Consider the following 15195-nt stretch of genomic DNA (forward strand, 5'->3'; position numbering starts at 1 on the left):
ATCAGGCAGCCTTCGCTAATTCAGCAAATATGCTTGATCCAACACCTACAAAATCAAGACAATCAGATTACAAAGGAAAATCTAGACATTTTGCAAAGAGCAGTGATGAAGAACCCGGGAAACAAGCAAAATCCAGAAAAGGCATCTTAAAGTCGTCTAAATTTGACAAGGGTAGACAAGGAAAACAAGCACAAAAGCCAAAAACAGTTGAACGCAGAGTAAGCAGAATACCAATACGAACAAAGTCACAAGCAGAAAAAATGTCAACAAATACATTTTATGAAACACCGGATGACAGTGCTGAAGAGGACCTCAAACTTAAGAAGTCAAAATCATCTGTGAGTTTCAGGAAGAAGGCATCCGTTCCTGTACAAAGAAAAGCGAACACGTGGGTTGGGAAGTCTCAAACTCATTCACGATCACGTCAGAGAAGCCACGACCGTAACTATTCCATGGAGAGTAGCGGAGACGACCAGGATATAGCGCGGGAAGCGCGTAATTATTCTAAACAGAAAACTAAATCTACAATACGAATGCATTCTAGGATGTCCAGATCGTCAAACAAATCCAGAAACAAATACGCTAGAACCTCTAGTAATAGTAGCGAAGACGATAGTGATAATCCTATTCGAGATTACAGCAAGCAACGGACCAAGTCGACTATTCGAATACGGTCTGCTATCAGGTCTCCTACGCCACCGACTAGAAGTGTGACTAAACAACGACATGAGAAACCGTCTTCAAAGTCCGATGAAGAAAACCCTCAAATGAAGATGCTTATGACCCTTCTAGAGGCAGCCAAAGAGCATTTGATTATAACCAACAAACTTAAAGACGGAACCGCCATTGATGATGTTGATTTGAACAATAACGAGGATAGTGGAGATGGAGTTCTTTAAAGCGGTGGGGAGGAACCGCTAGATCCTAAATCTTTAACACTTTTAAAGAAATCAATCTCATCGACAAATTTGAAGAAGCCTGAAGACAAAGGTGAACTCAAATCAGGTCCAAGACATCTGGTGCAAGAACTAAAGGAGAAAGAAGAAGACGAGGAGGGCGCAGTAGCTCGTGTGACATCTACCAAAGTAATGGAAATGAAATCTGTTACACCAACGGATTCCGATAAACAAAATATTAGTCCTGTCAGCTTTGAACAACAGACACCTCCTAGGACATCTTCCTCTACTTTACATGTTGGATCAAGTCCGCCGTTTAGTCCAATGACGACAGAATATGAAGGAGACACCATTACAATGGAATACCTCAAGAATCACATCAAGTCTGTTCTTCCAAGTCTTTCTAGGAAGGATCTCAATAATGTGGCGGAGAAGTTGATCGGAATGGGAGTGGAGAGAGTGCAAGATTTGGAATTCGTTCAAAAGGAAGATTTAGAAAAGACTAGACTGAATCCGATTCAAGCAAGAAAGTTGCTTACAACTTGGAAACCTAGTAAGTTATTTGAAATATTACAGATGTTTTGTTTTGGTCTGTTACATGATATATTTTATTAGAAAGGCTGAGAAGCAAAGTGATGTTAAACGTAGCTTGTCTAAATGACGGTAGTTACAAAACAATGCATTGGACTAACGACGCAACATATTTGGAACCAGATCTATATAGACAGTCAAGATCCCGATGATCCAGATCTAGTACGCTTCAATACGTGGCCATCTTGATATATCCTTCATGTTTTTGTGAGTAAAGTGTAAAATTTATCCGAATCCGTCTCATTATGTTCTTGCGTTTATCAATGTTTTTGAACCAGGCGCGAAGTCAACGACTCAATTAACAGTAGGTACGCTTTCTTGAAACACTCGTACTGTTAAATGCCGAAATTGCATTTTTGTGAATGTCTAATGGCGGATTCTTTTTCTTTTCACGCTTTCAGATACTGCAGATGGCAGACGGTCCATTGCCGGAAGTGCTGTGGAGTTACCGACAGACACTGATCATCTCCCTGCAGAAGAGCTCATTGACAAAAACAGGTGGCTTAAATTCAACGTTGGCGGCGTAATGTTAGAAACAACACGTGACACAATCGATCGCTTACAAAGTCCATTTCTGTCACTATTATTGGATCCTGATTCTGAAGATGTTGAACCGCCTCCGGATGGAATATATAGAATTGACCGTAACCCGGAAGCATTTCAGATACTTCTTGATTATGCACGCTACGGACGAATAGTTGGAAATCCGGAGACATTGGGGGAAGAATTTCTTCTTGAAGAAATAGAATATTACAAAATGGATCGATCTGTTGTGAAATGTGTGACGGATTATTTTGATGAAAAGAAAAAGGCTCCAAATGCTGGCGGAATTGAAGTTGAGAAGATTTCTATCACGGAAATGAGTCTTAATAAGGAATACAAGCATCACAACTCTTATGGAATAACACATACAACCAACATTGCGTGCTACACCAGTGTACCAGGTGGCAAGGGGGTCTGTCAAACAGATGTGCAATCATTGTTCCTTTATGAAACGGCTTATCTCAGATGTAAGTACTATTATTTGCTTTATCATACTATGATGATAGCTGTTTGAAAGATGTGTACTGTCGCGTCTTTTCGATAAGTTTTCATAACTATTGATATCATTAAAGTATAATCCATGTATTATTATATCAAGACATGATTAGGGTACTGAAAGGGTACAAAAAAGAGGCTTGCTGGGACCATGGGGACAGAAAAGATACAAGGAAACGAGGGAGATATGAAAAGAAACAGAGACATGTAAAATAGACGTAAAATATGCGAGAGAGGATGGAAGAAATATAGAGAGTCAAAATAGATAAATACATTTCAGCGAGAGAAAGAAAGAGAACGGCCATCGCAAGAAAGAACAGCACTGCAGGTCCAGAGAATAAGTTGGGAACAGAGGTAAACAGTAACAGCTAGAATTACGAAGGGCAAATTAAGAAGGGCAAAGACTGGGAAATTAAAATAATAATGAGAATATCGTCTACATAACGTATCCATTATCTTTCTATATTATTGCTCTTTCTAGTTCCAGCATTGTTTCGTGCTCCGTGCTTAAAGTGTGGCCACATCATCTGCTTCGCTGACGATCCACTCATCGGAACAGAAGGCTGGTGTCACAAATGTCATCTATGTCTTCGCTGCCAAGATATGCTTTGCGAAGGACTCTCAGACGACGGGGATTCCACAGGTCAACAATCCATTCAAGAAGATCTTATTCGAAAGACTGCCAAAGTTGTGTTCCTCCACGATCCTGGTAGCTCGAATGACCCATACGATTTTTCGTCTCCGAGGAATGGTAAACTAGCATTGGTACCATATCAAGGGGGACGTGAGAAGACCCCAACACAAGGAAAGACTCTTACATTTAAGCTACCAAAGATACCGAACGTTATGGATGTTCCACAACATAGTGTGAGGGCTAATATGTATAGGAAATCTAATACAGAACATCCGATGAGCCGCAGTTTTAGTGATTTTGGGAAATGGTGAAATTGTACATTAATGCGAAGGCATGAGACTTGGAACGTTAACGTTTGGTATATTTCTCTAAAATGAACTGGCTCGACAGGTCCGTACATATATCACATGATATAAACTATACGGTATCAATTACGGAAACGACTTACCAATATTAAGATCATGGAACTGATCCTTTGATAAAATAGTCCGGTGCTCTATAGTACATTTTGAGTTCACTCATGTGACTTGTGACGTCATCCGCAAAATGGGCTATTCCATTCGAAATCCGTACACCCTCTATGGAAGACATAACCTTAATATCCCACACAGGGAGCGTGAGTTCCAAATGAAGTCACCCATTCAGGTAAACCCATTTAAAATTCACACCCAATGTGTGGAAGATTTACGGTCGTGTCATATAGGGGCGTATGGAATTCAACTGGAATAGCCCAATTCCCGGGCCCAATTCATCCGTCTCTTACCTCAGCGTCAAAAATGAGCCTCAGAGCATACGGAGGGAGAGCAGCTTGTACAGGGTGTCCCAAAAGTCTCGATACCTTTTTAAACCTTTGTATCTTTAAGAAGAAATGGTATACAAAAAATTTGAAAACATATTTGGAAAGAAGACACTTGGGCAATTTTTTTTTTACCAAACTTGCCCCCTTTTGTGCCTCCTACTTAAAAATAATGTCAGATGAATGTATATGCACATAACACGTAGTACCATACAGCAGTCATTCCTTTTCTGAATATTCACAGATCTTCTTGGGCTTGCTGATACAGCACATCTTACTTTATCAATGTTTCGTGTATCGCCTTGTCTTCCTACGTCCATAGCGCACTGAATCGCGTACTGATCCTGTCTTAAAGAATTTGTTGACAATGTTTTTATGCAGCATTTTGATGGTGCTCGAGCATGTCCAGTGAGTTGATAATGTTCGTTTAACTTCTTTTGAGTAAGTTTGACCGATTTCGTTTCGGCATAAAACCAAAGAATGTGAATTTGTTGTTGAATATTGTAAGTCATGTTGATACAACGCCATTTATCACTTATTCGTGCATTCAAAATGTCAGCACTGTGCAAAAACAAACCGCTTGAATGCGCTTGAATGGAATGGGGGGGGGGGGTAGCAGAGCAAAGCAATGGTTTCAACAGGACGGTGCGACTCCACACACAGCCAAAGTGACTCTCCAATGGCTTGAAAATCGTTTCCATGAGAAGATCATATTCCTCAAAACTGATCAAACTTGGCCACCTCATTCTCCGGATTTAAGTCAACCTGATATCAAGTCATACCCGACTTGAAGGAAAACATAAAGAATGAGATAAGAAAACTTGAAAGAGACACTTGCAGAAGCGTCATTCAGTACTTCACCGTCAGAGTACGCGAGTGTGCGAATTTATATGATGGACATCTTGAACATATTCCGAATAGACTACTTGCAAAACAAAAAAAGTCCAAACTACGGAAGAACAAAATAAAAATAATGTGAAGTTGTTGGGAATAGTGTTTCAATTTGACAATGTTCCTGGTGATTTGTTCCCATTAACCATTTTTGCATATGCGCTATATTCATGCATAATGTCTTCTGACTTAGCATGAATAGGGGAGTTTCAATGTGACAATTCAGTAATGATCGGGGTATCAACTCAATCAAAACATTATAAAATCTTTGAGATAAGGAAAATTACTTTACCAAGTCACTTTGTTAGGATTGTGAGCAAATGCAGAAGAGGGTGTTAATTTGACAATTCGTTTGCATTTAATTAAGTGTTTTTGTTTCTCCGGTTGAAAGAACGATTTTCCAATATGATAAACATTTGCTCGTATCTTCATACTACAACATGCAGATATTAGCAAGTTTGGTACCAAAACAATTGCCCAAATGTCCTCTTTCTAAATATGTTTTCATATTTTCTGTATACTATTTCTCCTTAAAGATACAATGGTTTAAAAAGGTATCGAGACTTTTGGGACACCCTGATTTATTAAAATCAAATCTATCTTCAGCTTAATCCTGTACTCCAAATATTACGTAAGGAAAAGCATATAGGGGGAATTAAAATTTATTACGAAGTTGGAGCAATGGTACAGACGTCTGAAGACCACTTGTAAAAAGGCAACTCAAATAATCCAATCATCAATCCGATTTACTTATTTCGAATATTTGAATTCATAAATGATAATTATTCTTTCGTCAAACATATAACAAGGATAGAAACAAAAGGCTTCTCGTAATATAACATGTTAGAAAATGTTCGAATAGACACTCGAGAGTACCAAGTTTATTTTCTTATAATATTATACAAGGTCTTTTAAATCCTTTTTAGTCAAAGTAAAACTGCCTGATTGTCACCTTGTCTCTATTTAGGAGCTATATTATGATCACACTATATCGATACCCTATAATAGTTATTCATTTTTTAATTTTAATTTTTATTCATTTTATTTATATCCCATGTGATATCATGAAATACCTTTTCTTGTATAATTGACGTAAGCGACTTCCGCACGTATTTGATTAGACAACTATAAGGTTTCGTTGAATATTAGGTCGGATAAGGCTAAATTGAAAATACCATGACTGGCACGCTACCAGTGAATACTTAATAATAATATTAATAATAAAATTATTAATAATAATAATAATATGTGCATGCGCCATCTATATGTCGTAATCAAACAGCATGCAGAATAAATTATGACACGATTGTTCGAAATATTTATATTTTTCTTAAATTGAAGAGAATGAGAGAGAGGAGGATACTGGTGGGTCAAATTTTTGGAACTGTAATTCTGGAATCGCCAAGGCTGTCAAAATTCCGGAATTACAACCGTTGTCAAAAGTTTTGAATATTTTTTTAACGTCAGGTTCAAAGTTTAGGGACCGTTCACAAACACTTGTTAGGGGGGCCTGATGCAAAAAAACATCAATCGCGAAATATTTTCGGCCCACCCTTTCAGATCTTAAAAATTTCAGGGCCCCCTTTTTGACATGAAAATTACGGGTTAACCCCAAAGAATAGCATATAAATTCAATTTTCTCAAGAAAATTTGTGGTCATCTTTTCAGGACCCCCCTTAGGAGGGTCAAACTGTTAAAGCCCCCTCCCCTTTTTTTGCATTACCCCCCCCCCCCAAGTGTTTATGAGCAGTCCCTTAAAGTGATATTCTGGTGTGATAAACACCCAATTTTGCATATGTTAGAGGCGCACTGACTATCGTCAGTGAGCCATTGCCGCCTAGGCTAATAATATACAGTGAGGGAGGGGGAAGTAAGTTAATATCTTTAAACTGGAATTTAGGCCAGCTCATTCAAGCATTTTCGCCTTTTGTATGTTGTTAGTATAATTTTAATATTGCCGAATGAATGAACTTGAATAAAAAGAAATGAATGACAAAACAAAATAAAACAAGATACGATTCCGTCCATTTTGTTTAAGACTATTATGAACGTATGTTGAAAACATGAATTTTTTACAATGCCTCTGATCAGTGGTGTGGTATTTGCAGGGGAGCTTGACTCCGTAAATGAGTTGGTTTGCAACTGAGGCCCCCCAAAAAACAACCCTAAAACCAACCTCCAAGAATATTTCACCCTCCCCCAAGTAATTCTAGGGCTGGTAGCGACTTGCAAATTTCTGAAAACACAAAAGTGTCGAAATCGTTGCCAGGTCCCCCCCCCCATGGCGGCGATTAGCTAGCTACGTCCCCCCGGCGGCGAAAAGCCCCCCGGCGGCGAAAAGCCCCCCCCGTTTAAATAATCAACTGCCATTATAATTTTCAAATTTCAAGTTCGGTCCAAGTTATCAAATATTACCGCTCTTATTCTGACCATCATGCGCATGACTAATATATTACTTGTTATTATATACATTATGAATATCAGGTCTTTCCCACCCCCTCAAACACGTCTTTTAATGACTACCTCATAGACTAAGCTTATCACATACTAAAATTAACTTCAAAACAAATTTTTTATTGGGGTATTCCCTTACGGTACTCCAAAATTAGCTCATTACGTAATGAGCCATTACACCCTCAAAGAAATACCCTGACTCCCACCCAGTACACACTGCAGGGTTAACAACCGTTTGTCCCTTGGGTATGTTTTTCTGTCTTATTTACCCCTCCCATTTCCCACTATGCCCACGCTCGACACGCTTACGTACAAAGTATGTCAGTGCCAAACGATAGGAAATTGTGCTAGATCATGTCAGGTCTTCCCCCACCCCCTTAATAAACGTCTTTGAAAAAGTGACTAACTCACAGACTAAGCCTGTATCACATACTAAAATTAACCTCAAAATAAATAATTAAGGGGTATACCCTGTCGGTAGGCTAAAAATAGTTCATTACATAATAACCCATTTATGATACAGGTCTGATGCAATTCTTACGGGGACCCTAAAATTACTAACTCCCAATGCTTAAAACATTGTAGAATGTTTTGGGCCGCCCTTTAATTCAGTTCTCAGGCACTATTGGATCCTCGTCTGGTCTCTTGGCTGAATTGTTATAAATAAATAAATATATTTTTGTTTTAATTAATTACTCCTCGGGCCCTCATTTCCGCCCTCCTCATTTGAGACTAGTCTCAGCTCTTCATTGTCTTTAAAAAGTATGTTTTGCCTTTAGTAAATCATGTGACAATATTTAAACAAACAAAGAAACAAACAAATGGACCGCAGTTTACCTTTTAGACACAACATTCCAATATATAATGATCTATAGCATGCTTCCCCCGCCCTTTCTACAAACGTCGTAAGTAAGTGACTAACCCATAAACTTACGTTTTATTTCTTGCTAAAATTAACCACAAAATAAAAACAAGTTACTAATTGAAAATGTCGGGGTTTACCTTTTTGGCAAAAACAGCTCATTACGTAATGACCTCTTTTAGAAGTCTAGGCTAATTTTAACTTCCAACATATCCCTACTGTCGGGTCCGGATTTGCGGATTTTGTCATGTTAGCCCTGCCAACATTTGCCTCGGGGCGACTGAACTTGAAACGTCATTGTGAATGAAAGGTTAGAGCATTATCATGATATTAAAAGATTCACGGATTATCATGATTATTCAGATAAATTATAATTTAAGGTAGATTTGTGGTTCAAATGTCTTGTTACATCGATAATAATAATTGCAACATAATTTATTTTACCTCTGCGCATTTTCAATGTGGTCTCCAGAACTCCAACCAAATTTAAAAAATGCTCCGATTTTGATAACGATGGTCTCAATATATTGTTCCGCTTGCAATTGCATGTTATACAAATAATAAGTTGTCATATCTCAGAGGTTTTATTACATGGACAACAAAAGTCAAAGCCAATTCGACCTTATATATAATTGGCCATATAGGTAACAAAATACCTGATTATGACAAACTATTCTTAGTTTGATTCACTTTTGCCAAAGGAACAATTTGACCAAAATCGGAGCATTTTTAAATTTTTGACACCACCCTGGAGCCCTAAATTTGATATTTCACTTATTTGACTGCACTTCAAGAACTAAAAAGTAACTATAGTTCGGCCTGAATTGATGTACAATTGTCCCAGCAAATACAAAAATATTCTAAAACCATATAAATAAGTTGGATTATAATACGTTTTCGCCAGCCCATGGGGCTGGTACCTAATTCTGAGATGGGATTTGTGTACACTAAAGATTAGCTAAGATTAGAGCCTTCTTCTATTGGTATGAATTTTTTTTTTTACTTCTTGTGATGGAAATGTTTTTGATGTCTGCTAATTCGATTTGAAAGGAAAAGAAGGTATGTTTTGCCGTTTCAACGAACGAAAACGATTGAGTATTGCCAAAGTTATGTTTGAATTAATTATGACTTAAAAAGTTATCATAGGTTAGGCCTACACATATAAACATAAACTTGTTCAGCAATCAGCATATCAAAAATATGACATGGTCAACAATTAGTAGTTAGCGGGGAATGATCACTGGAACAAGGTCATATCAGTGGACTACTGAGCATAGCATGATGTTTGGTTGCCTGTTAGTGCATAATTGATGTTGATAACAGATCTAATAATGTTGTAGAATCAAAATCTTCATTATATGGACCACATTGAAGTCAAAGTAATTATCTATCCTATCCTGTATCGTTTTATGGATAAAATTGACTCAAAATGTTATTGATGATATTATTGCTATCTTTAACATTAGTTTTGTCTTTTCAACAGGAAAAATCCGATGGAAAATAAAGTTTTTAGTGGTTAGCTATAATATTGAACAATATATCCCATATTTTGGCATGCACTTATAGAAAATAAATAAATTATTGTCTTACTTTATAAATTATAAATACTGTAAATGACACGTAACTAAAGTGAGGCCACTTTCTATCTTTTTTATTTGATTCATAAAATTACATTCAACAAAATGATTGAAGACTGAGAAAACACACAATGCAGACTATTACAGAATGGAGTAGGTAAGATGCCATGTCCATAGCTTTGCAAGAGTTTCGGACTAACAATCAACACATTCAAAAAATGCAGTTTAAAAGTGAAGATTGTTGTGAATGATCAGTCCTTTTATCATGTGCTTGCCACTATCTACTTTATAGTAAACTATACATTGCGAAATAATATAAAATCATTTTAAAATAAAATGTGCATGTAAGTTGAGTTTACATAGCGAATTAACTAACAACTGCAGTGTATTTCTTGATTTTAATAATAAGCATGGGTAAAAAGCAGTAAAGACAAAAATACAGAACAATTTGGAGTAATGAATTAAGAGTTGACAGGAGTGATAGGAGTTAATGCTTTTTGCTGTTTCAGTGTGCATGTTCTCAGCATTGATGGTTTGGTGAACTGTCATGTAACATGGATGTAAGCGTGATCCTAAAAAATGCCTTTCACGGTGACCCAAACTATTTACAAGACCTCTTCTGCATTGAGGCTGGCCTTCCTTTTAAAGGAATTTTATTAAAACATCAGTTGTAAAATATTTTAGGCAATTGCATCACGTTTTCAAAATTATTTTATGAATGTTACTAAAACTTTTTTATACCCTTTATATAACCCAACATGGTGCGATACCATATTCAAAAGTTAGTCCGATTGATTAGCATATAATGAGTACCAATTAATTTACAATTCTACCGGGATGAACTACTTATACCTATTTTTAATCTGCAGTGAATCCATACATACTTCCGTTTATATTAAATATCCAATGAAACCATACATGTTCCCTTTATCAAAAATCCATGCGTCATTTTTTAACTTTCTAAATTGACTTCTACATAATATTAAGGGGGTACTACACCCCTGGCCAATTTTGTGCCTATTTTTGCATTTTACTCAAAAATTATAGCGCATTGGTGACAGGTAAGATGTGTATATTATAGGGGCAAAGACTACAACTACTGCACTGAAAATTCAGCAACTCAATGCAAGTAGTTATTGATTTATTGATCAAATATTGGTTTTCCCTAATTTTTGACTGTAACTCCACAACTGTTGTCTGTGCTGAAATAAAATTTCCAGTGCAGTAGTTGTAGTCCTTGCCCCTATAATATACATATCTTTCTTGTCACCAATGCGCTATAATTATTTGAGAAAAATGCAAAAATAGGCACAAAATTGGGCAGGGGTGTAGTACCCCCTTAAAAGCACAAAAACTTATTTTCAATTAAGAATGGAGTATAATTATCTCCTTAATTGCGTGATGAATTTCTTGTGATAAATATGGTAAAACACAAAGCCGAAATACCCAATTAGCATTCAAGACGAGTTTGTGCAATATCGTAGTCATGGTAATCGTAAGAGAACCTTGGACTTCATGTTATTAGAACTGCCTGGGTAATGTATCCTATTCTAAAATAGGTCATCCCAAATGCAAGCAAGATGCAATGCAGGTCATACTGAAGTATTGCATAAAAGAATGATTAATGTCATTATTTATTCAATCTATATACAGCCTGTCTCAAAAAAATTGTGCAAGTGAAAAGCGCCCTCTTTGGCAATTAGAAAATACCGTTGTGGCATGATGCTTACATCAACGTCAAGGGCATAGTCTTAGCTCTCAAGTACCGTTTGTTCTGTTCAATTTGCTTGTTTTAATCTCGAGATATGTTTAGATAACGACGACAAATCACAATTGTGCCACTTTTACTAGAAGAGGGCTGTACTTGTAAGTAAGTTTATCAAGTTCCTTCGTGAAATCAAAAGAATGCATCAATTACACAATACAAAAAAATTCCTTACTGTTTTTACTGTTTTATCATGATGCAGGAATAATGATGCTGTAAAATTAAATACAGGGTGAGTCAAAAAAACTGCAATAGAGCAAAGAATCGATATTTATATAAGAACCAAATCGAACTTTCCCAATATTGAAAGTTTCTGTAAATGCTACACTCAATGGTCACCTTCTGTGAAAATATGAAGTGAATCGCAACTACCGTTTAATTTTGATGAGTCCTTTTGTTGCGATACCCAATTTCGTTATTTGTCCACGAGGTACCATGTATTTTGAATGAGAGCACACAGTGCGCGGTAAAGGCACCATATCTGAAACTGAATTTAACTTAAATAAGGTTGATTTTTGCGTTTATATTTTAATTCCTTATTTTCTGTTCAAACACATTTTCTAACATTACTTTAAGTCCTTCACTACCTCACTCGACTCCAACTCCAATTTTTTTAAATCCCAAAATGTCCAACTTACTGGATATTTTGTAATTCACTCCATTTCAATTTGCGCGCATTTCATTTTGACATTTGAAAAACCCGCCTGCAAATTTGTATGTTTTTGATAGAGAATAAACATCTTTAAAGTAAAGGTAAAATGAAGGCAATAACACTTTGGGTGCTCCATTTTATTTTAATGACAATGAGGTTAAGAAAATGGCAGTTGTTCCAAATCTACCTTGCACAGAGTGGGCTGACATTCAAATTTTAGATGTCTCTTGGACAAACATTAAAATTGGGTAGCGCTATAAAATGTGTTATAAAAACAAAACGGTAAATGCTAATTCCTTAATTTTTACACACAAGGTCAATGATTAATATACTATAAATAAAATGTTTTCAAACCTAAAAAGTTCAACTCGGTTCTTAAGTAAAAATGGATTCTTTTCTCTATTGCACTTTTTTTTTGACTCACCCTGTACATATGCATATCAATGATTTTATCGTAGTAAATACTGTTCTCTTAGTCACTTAAGGGGTGTGGTATGAACGTTTGGACCGTATTTATTGTGAACATTAGAGCACATCAGACATATCGAAATGCATTCTTTTTTGAAATTCGCAATGTAGGCCCTAATACACATTTTATGGCAAATGATTAAAAATTGATATTTTCGATATTTAACAGTAAACTTTGATGATTTAAACTTAAAGTGTATGTAGGTGGGATGGAAAGCCGACGATCAATTGAAAATTTTGACCTTTCGTATTGAAGATATGGAATCAGAATCAGAATCAGAATCTTTATTGATATTTACCACACATTAGGTATAATCAATGTAAACAATTCGCCACTTGCACGGTTCCGCCATTATGCACTATATGCGGGAGAGCCTCGAACTGGCAGCATACATGAAAGGAAGAATTACGTAACCTTACACAGAATGTTATATGACTGGTTCAATTCCCATTCATGTATGCTGCCAGTTCGAGGCTCTCCCGCACATAGTGCATAATGGCGGAACCGTGCAAGTGGCGAATACATGTAAGTAAACAACACAAGTACATAAAACACAAGATAATATTTACAGTTTAACATAATAAAATGCTATAGTACTTTGTAATACGAGCACACACTATAAGGAATGTAAAGTATGGTATATTTAAATGTCATGAGACATCCGTGTAGTAAAAGCACCATTAACATATTCAAGGATTAAAGAAATACAATCATATTCCTCTGCACTCATAATTAGAAGGAAAACATCATTATCACTGAGTTTATCAATATCGTAAATTTCCTTAACACCAGAAAATAACTTAGTACGAAGATCGTCATAATGAGAGCACTTCATAATAAAATGGAACTCATCCTCAACGACATTCAAGTTACAGAGTTTACAGAGTCGTTGTTCAACATCTATTTTTGGATGACATTGGCGACTTTTTCAATCATTAAACAGTGAGCACTAATTCTAAGTTTACTAAAATTTAATCTATGTGAACGGCTATACATAGTAACATAATTTTCTAAATCAAAAGATCTCTTGAACATACAGTAAGTTCTAAGTTTACTATTAACACTATTAATACTATCTGTCCAGAGGTTGCAATAAGCTGACTGTAAATTGGAAGTTATAAAGTTGTTAAAATTACCTGATGTAGGCCTAATCATATTTGGTTTAGTCCAAATACAGAGTTTATCTACAAGAGTGAGAATCTTTTTTATTCCTGATGACCAGCTAAATGTGTCATTATCACAGAGTTTTCTGTTATCAATTAATGCATGAGTTACAAAGGAATTGCAACCCTCAAGACATTTTTTGTTTAGTGACCACCAATATTTTACCGAAAGGCTAAGCATGGATATAAGAACTGGAAAACTACCTAATTCTCCTCTGACAGCATTGTTTGTAGCTCTCTTATGGACACCCAACATCAAAGACCTAATTTTTGTTGGTGTTTTTGGGAAAAAAGTTCATATGAAAGGTCAAAATTTTCAATTGATCGTCGGCTTTTCCTCCCAGCTACATACACTTTAAGAATATGCCATTAGATTTATAAAATTTACTTCGAGGACTGTTATATATCAAAAATGTGAAAAATATCAAATTTTAATAATTTGTCATAAAATTTGTATTATATCGCGAATTTCAAAAATGAAAATTATTTGATATCAGAAATACATTCTTCGTATTCAGAATGCAATTCAATATGTCTGATGTGCTCTCATGTCCCACAAAAATACTGTCGAAACGCTCGAAACGCTCAAAACGCTCATTCCAGATCCCTAAGACATGATAAAAGACAAACAAATATTGCACACTTATAGGTTAATGACCGCGTATTACTTGTTGGGAGAGAAATAACATAATGCACGCGCGCTGATGTTGGGGGAGTGCATTAGACGCATCAACATCAGCTATCATTGATCTATATGTACAGCTCTCTTCCCTAGTAAAAGTGGCACAATTGTGATTTTACCCTTTCGTTGTTAAATAAACATATCTCGAAATTAAAACAAGCAAATTGGCCAGAATAAACGGCATTTGAGAGCTAAGACTGCGCCCTTGACGTTGATGTAAGCATCATGTCACAACGGTATTTTCTAATTGCCAACGAGGGCGCTTTTCACTTGCACAATTTTTTTTAGACAGGCTGTATATTATTGAAATTTACTTTTTTTGTTAGAAAAACACCTTTAGATTGACAATCTTCCATTTTTTTCTCTCGTTATATTTATTTTATTTTTTTTATTATGGGATGTTAATTGTCAACCCAAATATGTTTTTATTAAAAAAGTAAATTTCAAAAAATATATAATAATGTAAATGCTATAATATTATGTTACATTTAGATGATAATCTAAATACAAAGTCTGTGAAAAATAAGAGTATACTACCATGTAATCATGCTGTGATCACTGACATCAAAATAATAGTTGGTTTTATATATATATTTTTTAATCTTTGAAAACTTAAATTTAACTTGTTGAAAGTGAGCCCAATTAAATTAATCATATAATATGCAACAAATTAAAGTGTCCACCTTAGACAAATCGTATTTTACATCCCCACAATCATAAAGGTT

At 35.8% G+C, this 15195-nt stretch overlaps 1 protein-coding gene across 1 annotated transcript; it reads left to right on the top strand.

Annotated features, from left to right (window-relative positions):
• Positions 1-1195: 1195 nt before the first annotated feature.
• On the top strand, positions 1196-3497 carry LOC140167792 (uncharacterized). Its single transcript, XM_072191087.1, has 3 exons — positions 1196-1449; positions 1889-2497; positions 3007-3497. The coding sequence occupies exons 1-3, from the start codon at positions 1221-1223 to the stop codon at positions 3468-3470; spliced, it is 1302 nt and encodes a 433-aa protein (XP_072047188.1). The 5' UTR covers positions 1196-1220; the 3' UTR covers positions 3471-3497.
• The last annotated feature ends 11698 nt before the right edge of the window (positions 3498-15195 follow it).

This window comes from Amphiura filiformis, chromosome 1 (assembly GCF_039555335.1).
Source record: "Amphiura filiformis chromosome 1, Afil_fr2py, whole genome shotgun sequence".
NCBI lineage: Eukaryota > Metazoa > Echinodermata > Ophiuroidea > Amphilepidida > Amphiuridae > Amphiura > Amphiura filiformis.